Raw genomic sequence first — 12,729 nt, 5'->3', positions numbered from 1 at the left:
AATATTTTATTTTCAAGTAAAATTATCTTCTGTATACTTCTGACAGAAGTGACACTATTACCACTTAGGATGCTCATTTTCTCAATCCTGTCAGGTATTGTATAACACTAAAACTTTAGAGCAATTTTAGATAGATATATTTTCCAATCAACTGTACTTTTACTTTTTCTTATTAAAGGATACAATATGTACATATATAAACTCGATCAGTTGATTTCTAATTCTGAAACCCAGACACCCTACAGGTTTCAAGCTATTCTACATGATCCTAAAATTGACTTTTTTTTTTTTTTAAGTTAATGATTCTCATGCATCTCCTGAAGCCTGGAAATTGCACAAGGAAAAGATCAAGTTTGACTAGGATTTCTGATAAAATCCAGTCAATGCTGTTGGCTCACTTGAGACCACAGAAAGCAGTCAAGAAAGCCAGCAGTACTTGAGAGTGAAGAAAGCAGCAGACTGATCTTGGTTCCACTGAAACCCACACTCCAAAAGAAAAAACAGGAGGGAAATCTAATGCAGAAGATCCTCCAGCTCCCCTAAAACAAGGACTGATGTGTCTGTTTCATGGAGCAATGGGGGAAGAGTGGGAGACAGAAGACAAAGTCATTGAGCTTCTCCTCATCCCCCACTTCCCTATAATCCTGAGGTATATTTGACCCGTCAGTATTCAATTGCCTGACATCACTGTTTTTGCCAGAGTGATAAGATTTAAGAATGTTAAAGTTTATATTTAAAGTGCACAAAACCAAAGACTTTAAGGGATACACAGAATTTGAGTTTGAAGGAGAGAATTATAAAATTAGATTAATAATAATTATTAATTAAAATAACATTAATTATAAGATTATATAAATCTTTAAATGTGTTTTGAATGCTCTACCACATCCTTTCAAATAAAGGCATCACTACTAATGTGTCAATGCCCTCCAGTCCTCCAAGATTCTTCACTCCCATAATATTCTTTTAAGTAACCTAAAACGTCATAACTTCAGTGTTTCACTGAGCTTCATCATCATTAGAACATGCTTACAGCAGGAACCTTTTTTCCTTTTATAGATCAGTTAACTGGCTTTTTATACATATATATATATATATATATATATCATTCATATGCTAGAATATTTGCTATTCTATCATAAAACATACGCATCTGTGTCCCCAGACTTAGGGAATTTTCTTCTCCACTTTCAAAACATTTTCTACATTCCTGTTTTTGTAACTGAATGCCTTGCTTTGACTCCATCACATCAGATTTATCTTGTTTGAACTTCAGTCAATTAGTATCCTCTCTCCTCTACGGAATTATATTCATTAAAACATCTTAAAACTGACAACTTGCTATTTTTTCTTCTGCTTATTTGATAACGTGCAACATCTTCCCACCTTCTCCCATATTGCCTGCCTCAGACACCAAAAGAAAACAACTCAGTTCCTGGGAATATTTCACACTGATCTGAGAAGCTTTTAATTAAAAACCCATGTCAGTGTTAAGGTGGTTAATTAAAATATGCAAAATTCAAGAGACAAGTATCCAGACGGCACTTAGAAAACTAACAAACAAAAAACCAATCAACCAACCACACCAAAACAGAAACAAACAAAAAAAATCCATACACAAAAAACACTAACGAAACTGCCTCTTTCTCCCACTCTTGCAGACCTTCTTTTTGGTTGCTGTTGCAGCTGAAGACATTTTCAAGGTCTTGGATGGCATTTACTATTGTTCGTACCTCTTTTCAAAACATGACCTCACTTATAATTGAGCTTATTTCAAGTCATTAGTACAGCAACTCAACAACTCTTAAGATGTCCCAATTGGTATTATTTTGAAAAGCTAGAGATCTGAAACATCTATGGAAACTCTTATGGCCTTGAACTTCAATTCAGAGGATCTCAAAATATCTCAACATACAAGGCCGTGCTTTCACCAAGTTGAAGATCAAAGTCATTGTTCAAATTTGAGTAATAATTTTGAAAAACAGAAGCATACTTGATTTGCAGCAACACACTAATTGTTTTTCCCTTTAAATTCATTCTAAACTGATGCCCAAAAGATACTATACCAAAATAAAACAAATACAGTTTTACTATCATAAAGGAAGCAGCTGTTATTTCCCCAAAAACTGCTTAGAGACATTTTGCCTGTGAATTGATGTAAGTCTCTCAGATAAATATTGAAACGCTTCTATTATATCTAATATCAATATTTGTTCCCTAATCCTACTTTTACTGTTTGTAGTAAACAAAACTATTTAGATAAAAGGTGACAATAAATACAAGCAAAGCAAACCATTCTTTTAATTACTCCTAAGTACAGTAAATTTCTACTGGAATAACTCAGTTTAGCAGAGTACTTTACATTTGAGGTAATGAGCTAGCGAGTGTCAGACCCAAGAAGAGGTTGACAACTATTTTCCCTCCTTCCCCCTCTCTTCTCCCCCCCTTTTTTTCTTTTCACTGCGACCTCTCAACCACATCCTCTTCAATGCCAGAACTCGGAAAAATGAGCGTGCTTGAAATGCTGTGCATCTTATTTTTTTTCTTATACTCCTAAGAAGTGGCAGTAGATTCTTCTCAACCTTGAAGATTTCACACTAAAAGTAGGTTAGTCAAGTTTCTAGAAATCTCCTGAAAACGCAAGACCTCAAGCTACTATGTGTAATTGATTTAACAGTTGCACTCAGTTGCAAAAAGTTCTCAACTTAAAATACATTTCTTCTGAGAAAGAGCAGTCAGGCATTGGAACGGGTTGCCCAGGGAAGTGGTGGAGTCACCGTCCCTGGGGGTGTTCAAGGAAAGTTTGGACCTGGTGCTTAGGGACATGGTCTAGTGGGTGACATTGGTGGTAGGGGGATGGTTGGACCAGATGATCTTGGTGGTCTTTTCCAACCTTAATGATTCTGTGATTCTCACTGAAGGCAGCATTATTTGGCAGGTATCACAATCTCTAAAAGCTGGTTGAAATTAAAGAATGGAACAGAAGCAATGAGAGGACTGCTTTGGAGGAACTAGTGGAAATCCACATCCTCACCCTAAAGCAATGGCATTTGACTTTTTCCTTTTAGGAAAGGGTCAGTTAGATGACTTCATTGTGGTTAGCTCTGCTGCTACACAAGGACAAAAGTGCCATCACAATCTCCTAAATACAGTACGATTAGTATTACTTTGTTCTCAGCAGTAAAGAAAGCTTCACTTTACATGCTTCCCAATCAAAGAAACAGTAAACAAACCCACATAACGGTTGATCTACAAACCATTAGGAGACACCTGCTCTAACAACTACGATGATTCACAGCACTCCAGTTAACTCGAGTCAGCTCTCCAAGTTATTCTCAAAGGCAGAGCTTTTAGAAAAGAATATCCAAAACAGTTTACCAGAAAAGATCAAAATGCTAGCCTACTGATCATTCCTCTGTCACTCCTCTACAGAATGAAAATGGATAAAAGCTTGGCAGTATGCCCAAAAGAACACAGGAGCAAGCCAAATAACCGGTATCCTTTTGAGCAACATTCTCTTTTAGTCGGGAACAGGGTCTGCAGATAGTTTTAAAACATCTGATTTAAGAGCTTATGAGCCCAATGCCAAAGCTTAAGATGAAGTCTAGAGAAAAGAAAGAAAAAGAACAACTTCTCACATTAAACATCCTTCGGACATAAATCTCTGGCCTGTTAGATCACACTTATTGAAATAATTTGCCTACGTCACACCAGCAAAAGAGGTTTATGAATCCAGCTTGAACTCGTTACAACCAAAGGAAAACAGTTTTCTTTCAGGCATGCCACAATATTGCTTTGGATAACAAAGATAAGCAATAACCACTTTTGAAACAGCAAATTTCTCTTTTCTTCAATACTTGCTCACAGTCAACAAAGAGTCTTGTTTAGACTCGAGAGTTAGCCTACAAAGACATAAGACAACATGGGAGGTTGCAGAGAATCTCCTCTTCTCCAGACTAGACAAACCTGGCTGTCCTCAGCCTCTACTCATAGAGACCTGCCTTCCAGCCCTTTTACCAGCTTTGTTGGCCTGGGTGCTTTCAAGGATTTTAACATCCTTTTTATACAGTGGAGCCCAGAACCGCACACAATCTTCAAGGTGAGGCTGCACGAGCGCTAAACATAGCAGGAGAATAAGCTCTTTTGACCAGCTGGCTAAGTAAAAAGGTAAGTAATGTGAGGAGCTAATGTACCAGCTGGAGAAGGTAAAAATATCCTCCAAACAATTGCTTGGCTCCAAACCCCTTACCTAAATCAAAATTATTGAATCGTTTATGTTGGAAGGGACCTCAGGAGACTACATGGTCAAACTCCCTGCTCAAAGCTGGATTAACTTATTTCAGAACAGAACTTCCGAAGACATACTCCTTGCCCTCTAGGAACCAACTTGCCTTAGCACTTTGCTTCCTTTAATTAACCACTCTCGTGTTTTTCCTTCCAGAGTGTCTTTCTTCTGTTCTTGGAATTACTTCTCATCCAGGTTTCTTCTCTCTGTATATCACAGTTGGAGTAGATGATCTTGGAGGTCTTTTCCAATCTTTATGATTCTATGATCAACAAAAAAGAGCTCCTTCCTAGGTGTCTAGTCTGCTTCCTTTTGTCAGGAGGCATGAAGACATTTGCGGTATTTTCAGTCAAGCATATGATTAGCAGATACATGATATCCATCTGCAAGTATGAGCCTGAAGTTTTCACTGGATACCAGAGGCAGACTGATAAATGAGCACTGTGTCCCAAGGCTCTGTACCCTGCTGCACTTGCCTATTTGAAACAGGTACTTCTACTGGTGTAATACTTGCATAGTAACAATCTCTTCTCTGCTTTTTTAACTCCTTGAAGCTAGTATATATTTCAAGAACCTTAGATTGGTAACTTGTAGTTTGGTATCTAAAAGGTAGAGGACAGCACGTCATTTAGATGTATCTAGGCCCTGCAGGTTTTGGCTCCCCTGATTTCATGCTACACCATTTAAGCTTGCCACGCAAACAAAATACAGTATTTGTGCCAGGCAATTGGTGAATTTGCGGTTGCAATGGCAAGTATATAGTTAAGAAGTCCAATAGTTACACAAACAGTTTTATGCCCATGAGATGAGGTGTGTTGCATAATGGATACTGAGAGAGGCTGCTGTGGAGATTTATTAACACATCCTGAAGCTGACGACATACATTGACTGTAACAGTGAAAGTTACTTTTAATGGAAAAAAATAAAAGCAAAAGTCATGCAATAGAGAAAAAGAACACAAAACTCCCAGTGACTGGCTGGGAAGAGTAGTGAAGCTGTTGACACAGGACATATTTCCCGAGTGCAAGAGGCCAGGAAAGCAAACGAGACAATAATGGCAATTAGTGTTTTTCTATGCTTCTTTCCCCTATCATGATACCATTTTCATCAGACTCACTCAAATGCCCAGTTGTGTCCCCCACTCCTATTTATGACTCTGTGCTGACAGGAGTATGCTAATCAGGTGCAAACGCTGCACCTTCACTGGTCATTCAGCTTCTGTGAACATCTATCACTGGCTAACATTTATCAAGTATTTAAAGACTTATCTACTTTGCTGTGCACTATGTTTGACTTTCTGGTATCTAAACTAAAGTCTACAAAACAAGAGGCAAGGAAAGCAGGGGAAGAGAAGTCATTCTCTCACCAGTTCTAGTTGCTTCCCATGAAAACCTGCCATAACAACACTAACAGAGTTTGCAGGTGCAAGGCCACAAGAGCAACAGTACAAGAATAACAGCATGAGAACAAGACAAGAAAAGTACTGCCAACGCAGCTCTGGAAAATATTGCATCAAATACTCCCGGAAAAAGTTACAGAAGTGCAACAGCAGGCACGCAGCAGTAATAATGCTAAGGCACTGAGGTTGCTAATGCTCTGTAGGACAGGTGTACGCCTTATTTCTTGTTAATGCTTCTTCTAACATTAAAAAATGTTAATTTTGTTAATGCTTCTTTTAAAAGAAGACCCCAAAAATACATCTGGGGAGCAGATCACACCTCTTGCCTTCTTTTCTTAGCCCCCCAGCTGAAGACTACCAACACTGGCCAGATTTTTTTCTAAATCTTTATTTTTGAAGTCATGTCAGATCTATATTATAACATTTTGCAAAGCTGAATTATTTAACTTGGATTATTTAGATTCTGCTGGCTGATTTCACTTATATGCATGGAACATTTGTCACGACACAACACATCAACGTTCAGTGTCTGTAACCCAAACACATATGCTATGCCAGCGCTTGAGAGCAAAAACTCTAGCCTAAGCTACCCTCTCCTACAGGCAAATAACATTTTGGGAAATGCAGACATAACCATAACCATACAAGATTTTCTTTCAGAATTATTTCAATAACATTTGTTTGCTGGTAGCATGCCACTGGAATTTTACAGATCAGAAAAATAAAGAACAGAGAACCAAACATGAACAACAATCTACCTTTAAAGACGCAGCTGCAAAAATAAGACTCAGGTTAATGACAGCAATTTGTGGTTTTAAGCACATTCTTATGAACAAATAAAAATTAGAAAAAATATTTATCATCTTTATAAATCCCACCTTTGAGAGAAGATTTTTTGAACTGATGGTGTAGCCTTTAAGGCTCTCATGCAACTTTTGCAGGTGCTGCACAACTCTTCTTTGCTGCTCATCATTCCTCAGCTCTTCTTGTTTAATCAGAAAGTCATAATGTTCCAAAGGTCCACTGCAAACCAACAAGGCTCTAGCGTTAGCATCTGTAAGAGTACCAGGGACTGTCTTCTCATCTGCCACCTGACTTGTGTACGCTGTAAAATGAAAAGTAGACTTGTTAATAGAGAAGTTATGAGAAGTACCTTCTTATATTCATAAAAACCACACATTGTTAACAGTTCTTGCAAAGGCTGACATACATTACTTACCTAGACAACCACTAGAGTACGTTACCCCTTAATTTTTCACTAAATCAACTTCTTACTACAAAACACCTTTAGTATGTCTTAACACTTTAATTAAAAAACACACACAAAAATCCCTGCTGGAAAGGTGGTAAGATTTGGATGTGCTGTTGTAAGGGAAGCATTGACATATCTGTTGCAAACCGGGGCAAAATCATTTAAAAATTCTCTGAGTGCATTTTGCTGAATAGATTAATCCTTTAGAGAGGTGGGCTGAAGGAGACAGAGTTTAAAAGCTAGCAAACAAGACCAAACTATGAGTTTTGTAAGCACATTCGAAGAGTCAAAGACCACAGTAAACAAACCAATAACTGTGAAGCCCTGCAATGCCACAGCCCACTTTGCTGGCATTATCTTCTACTTAGAAGAGACGGGACCATGCCCAAGCAGAAATTGTTTAAATTTAAAAATAAGTCACAATCACCAGGCTTGAAATAAGATATAACTAGGAATGAAAGAACAAGCTTATAGAGAATGCTTGCTAAATCAGTAAGATCAGACACCTAACAGTAGAATACATTGAAAAGGCATTTATGAAAAGGTGTTGCTTATGCTGTAATTTAACAGCTTAAGTATAATCATGAGTAACATAATTTGTACCAACGACAAAAGAAACAGATTTGGAAAAACACATAACAGACAGAACAATGTCAAATAATTTGAACATTGCTAGATCCATTGAAAGTCATCCTTAAATGCTTCAGGTAAGCTCCCTAAGCAAATTAACAGCCTCCAACAGTCTTCTTTCAGGCCTCCTGGATGGAGGGTGAGGTTCAAAAACACACACAAAAAAATGAAACTACTGTGATCTTTAAAAAGAGAAAGACAAATCCAGAAAAATCACAGGTCAGTCAACACAGATCTAAACCACAGGAAAACACTGGAATGATTACAAATAGGAATTTTTTTTTTTAAGCACTTAAGATAACAACATGATAAATGACAAGCAACACAAACTCCTCAGGAGCAAGGAGCTTTCCTCTCTGACCACAGAACACACTTGGAAAAAGGAAAACCATCCTAATTGCACTAACACCTCTGTATTTGGGCCTCACAGTGTTCTCCTATATAAAGTAGGAACGTTAGACTCAAGTGAAATAACTTTCGAGCAGGTACAAAACAAGCTAGGAAAACTACACGTAATGAATGGGTACCACAGTTAAGCAAGATGCGTGTTTCCCATCCAGTTTCAGAGAGAGCTCAGAATCCCAACCTGACGCATTTCAGAATTTCCATTCACGACCTGTATTGGGCAAAATAAAGTTTATGGACTGGGCTGGCAGGTAACACCAAGTCAGGGGTGTTGCAAACACTCTGGAAGGCAAGGCAGTTCTGACCAACCGGACAAAAAGCCTAATACAAACAGAACATAGTGAAAGCAGGAATTGTGCTTAGGGGGGATAAATAACCGAACTTAAGAGACAATGAGCAGCTGAAGAGCAGCTCTGCAGAAAAAGACCCAGGACTATGCTGGATCACAGACTGACAGCGAAACATCACCGTGACACTACTACATATGGGAGAAAGTACTCCGAGGTGTGTGTGTGTGTGCGTGTTTGCGTATATACACATACAAGGGGCAAAACATAAGCACGCGTGAAATAACCCTGTTCTATTCAATACTGGTATGATCTGCCCTGGAACACACTTATTTTCTCATTGTATTTCATGAAAGGTACGAAATCAACGGAGAGAGAGGAGACTATTTAAAGTAGTAGTTGTTAAACCATGGGTCACACCCCACAGAGGAGGTATAAGAGGGCTCAACGGGGCAGAAGAAGAGTTTAAACTTGTCCCAGATAATTTGTTTTAATTGAACAATTTTATCCTTTTACATTGTAACTTCATTAATTTATTTATTGTAAGACCTTCGTTTCTCCAAAGCAAGGAAGTTAGTCGTTACATCTGTAGTCAATAATTTCACCAGGTTCTTCTGTCCTGAAGGAGCTGAGTTACCGCTATGAATTAAAAGTAATTAGATCACCCGTAGCTGAAGAGATCTCAGAGAGTTGAGTTCAGAGTTTTTTCATTGCAAAAATTTCAATAAAACCTTTACAGAAGACTAAAGAAAAGCACATAGCTATCTCCAGATACATGAACAGTACTGAGTAAAGAAAAAAGGAAATAAACGGTAAACTTAATTAAGGCAGTGAATGGACCAACTGATGAAGAGAGAATTTTAAGATTAAGTCTGACAAAAATCCATCAGGAACAGGTCAGTGACACCTGACCTGCATCCAAACAGAAGTGGGGACATTGAGAAATAGACGATCTTATTTTTTCAACCATTTACTGCTACAGAAAGTCAACCTCAGTCCTGTGATTTGTACAACTAAATCACGTGTTGCCTTCACAACACGCAGAGCTTGACGTCCCTAAGAGGCAGCCAGTGCCCCATTGCACCTACCTATAAAGCCCCCAGTTCCTACTGCTTACCACAAGATTGGAAGGGAAAAAAAAATAAAAATAAAAGCTCACTTAGGGACAAGAAAGCATTTGTGGCTCATGACTTTCCTGGCTATGGACAGAGCACACCAGCAGGACTTCTCAGAAGCGTGGGTTTTGTCTCAGGTTACGTGCACTTACAGCTAGCCATCCCGGGAATGGGAATAAAATACTTCGTCATTAACAGATGACAGAGATGAACAGTATGTGCAAGTGATGACAGAGGGTGTCATGGCACAAATTACTCACTCTTCTCCTAAAATAATACTGAATGGTAGGATTTAAACCTGGTGGGGGTACCGGCAGACACATAGTAACTGGTAAGTGTTAAATTCAAAGGTGTAGCTGCAAAGCAAAGTCAGATGTCCCTAGAAAGAAAATAAAGTGTGTAGGGGTTTTAAGTGAACAGAAGACAGCTATTCAAGTGATAAACTATAGAGAGGAAAAAAAAATGTGGGTCTTCCATTCTAAACTGGATTTTGTGGGACACACTGCAAAACCAATCACACCACTAAAGCCCCTTACTAATCTACCCCTGAATGGATAAAGAATTTTTAGAAATTTTAATATATAGCAGAGGAATACCAGACAATTACCTTCCATAATTTCATACCAGGAAAACTACTGCTTCACTAGGAATCACTTAACTACAAGTCAGTGCATTAATCCTAGCAGCCTTCCCTACGTTGCAAAAACTCACTTTCTCTCCTACTACTTCGCATATTCGCGTTACATAAACCGTTACTTCCTTGTATTAGTTCCCTTTTGAATGTTTAAATGTCATACACAGAGAAACCACTTTCTATTTTTATGTATTTTTCTAGATAGGACTACAGAAAAGCTCAATGTAACTCATTACTCAGTTTTACATAAAACAATGTAAAACTAGAGCCATGTGTTTATCCATAATCTTTCCCACCCCCAGGCTACACAACAGCATTGGATTTTCTCACATTTTGCCTAAAACTCAATGATAATTTAAGAATTGCCACTGGCTTGCAACTTTGAATTGATGTTCCTAAAACATAAGTATTAGTCCAATCTCATTTTACTTCAAGCCACAAAACGAGCTGCTTGCATTTGCCTTTCTGCCTGTCTATGCAAGCATCGCAGATCAAGTTGCAATAACGACCTGCTGCGATACACACACACACAAAAAGGGTCCTGCTTGGAGAAACCAGAGGAAAAAAAAATCACCAAAGCCAACAAAAACTTAATTAATTAGAAGTGCTTAATGGAAATGACAATCTGAAACTATAGAAATTTCCCTTAAAGTGACTTACTTGAGATACCTTCAATAAAGTAGCATTCATTTATCACTGCAAAGATAGGTACCCACAGAAAAATTAAAATAAAAAAAAAGCGTTCTTAACTCCAAAAACCTTCTGCTCTGGAAAAAAGCAACAAATTGAAAAATTAATCAGTATGTTGTCGAGCTTTCCTACTGCCACTTAGAACTTAAGTCTGAGACGGCACAGGAAAAAGGCATGCGAGTTTCAATGACACTGCTTCTGAGAGCAATACTCACAGCTGAGGCAGGCACTAGAGTTATTTATGTAAGACAATCTGAAATGGAAGCTGGGTTGTAGCATGTCATAAACTGATCTTGACAGGAGGATGAGAGCACAGAAGGGTGACTGAGAAAAACACCACTCACCCTGGTAAATCTGTTCTTTCCTCCCCTAGCAGTTGGATTTCGTTATGAAAGGTATTGAACTGTGATGTCTCGTCTATCGGAAGAGAATTCCCGTGACAAAACCCCCTAGCAGGCCCTTGTCTCTCCTGTGTTTGAGGGGGTAGGAAAAGAACCTGGGCTTCCCTAAGACAAATTTCACCTTTTCTGTCTATGAGGGCAGAAGCCAACACCTTGAAAACTGACATTAATAAATTCAAAGTTATGCAAAAAAAGATCTTGTGCATTTAAAATGATTATTCATTACTCAAAGAGAAAAAGTGCCGTACTCCACAGATCAATTAAAATTTGGTCTGCAAGATCCCTTACTGCTATTGAACAAAGCATCTTTTAAACATGTTGTTAGAACCGTGAACCTTGAATGGAATTACATATAAAAGAAATATAAAGAAAAAAAAGGAAAACCATGAAAAGATACATAATATCCAGCTAAAGAAGCAAAGGTTAAACAAATGAAACCCAATTCCTATTGCAAAAGGTAAATCGAGCTTCAGATTACGATATTCACTTCACTACAGTGTCAGTCACATACAGTACACATGTAAATATGTATTATTAATTTTGTAAACAAATTAAAGTTGAAACAAACCCTTCAAGGGATTGATTATGAAAAAAGCACGTTTAACCTTTGTTCTGTACGTATGTATCGTGAGAAGGATCAGAAATAATTTCCCTTCATGGAGCTTAAGGCTAGAAGACAACATCGACCTTTTAAAGTATTAGGAATAGTTACATTTGTCTAATTACCCCTACATTCACAAATTGTTTCATTACAGCAAATTCTGAAGAAAATACACTGGAAAGACTCAAGAGAGAGAGAATTAACCACTTCCTATGATATTTTGCTATAGTTGTTAATCATTATTAGCCTTAAAGACAGAAAATACTTCCAATTACTAGTTGTTCAAGAACTGCAGCTAAACCAATGTCACCCTTGGGGTTACAACTGCACCAAAGCTAATGACCCCAATACAAATAAATAAATAAAAATCACACAACTGCCACCTTGACTGACGGTCACAACCAAGAAGCTAGAACAGTGTTAAGGCACACTGCCAACCCAGAAATCGCATCTGTTTCGTTACTGCTTCACAGACAGAATACTGCCTTGAGAGCTTTTCACAAACACAGGGATTTTGGGGGTGGGGAGTGTTGTAATAGAAAGCAACTTTTAGAAACTGTCCCTGTTCTTAAATACACAGCTGCTGAAATGAGCAGACCGAATCAGTTTGCAACTACGATACAAGAACAAGGACTTAGACTGTCCTCTCATATGACCTTAGATGAATCACTTAACCCTTATTTAGCTTTCTTATAGTCCATTCATTAGGGCATTATATGAATATATATTCACTACTTGAACTTCTTGACAAACATAAGTGTTACAGTAGAACTAGAATTCTGATTTTTCCCTAGATGTCTGTGTTATTGTTATGAAAATATGATTTCTTGTATTGTTTCCATGCACAGCCCAATTAACAATCTCAGCTAGAAATGAAAGACATGAAAGCTTGTCAGGGAAACTGTGGCTTTGCACAAATATTACTTGTAAAGTCTTTTAATTAAAGAAAAGGTACAGAAGCGTGGTAAGCAAATCATAAAATCAAGGAAATTACTATAAACCAGTGATCATAAAAACAAGGTCAGTGTAG

The 12,729-nt window shown here is 37.9% G+C and overlaps 1 protein-coding gene across 2 annotated transcripts in view; it reads right to left on the bottom strand.

The window, feature by feature from the left end:
- Window positions 1–12,729, bottom strand: part of AFG1L (AFG1 like ATPase) — a 70,047-nt gene that overhangs the window by 55,994 nt on the left and 1,324 nt on the right. For both annotated transcript variants that reach the window (XM_083830192.1, XM_083830191.1), the window contains exon 2: window positions 6,563–6,789. In XM_083830192.1, coding sequence (XP_083686318.1) covers window positions 6,563–6,789 — 227 coding nt within the window. The remainder of the gene's footprint in view (window positions 1–6,562; window positions 6,790–12,729) is intronic.

This window comes from Anser anser, assembly GCF_964211835.1.
Source record: "Anser anser genome assembly, chromosome: 3".
NCBI lineage: Eukaryota > Metazoa > Chordata > Aves > Anseriformes > Anatidae > Anser > Anser anser.
The sequence above is the reverse complement of the archived record's forward strand: the minus strand, read 5'-3'. Positions and strand labels throughout refer to the sequence as shown.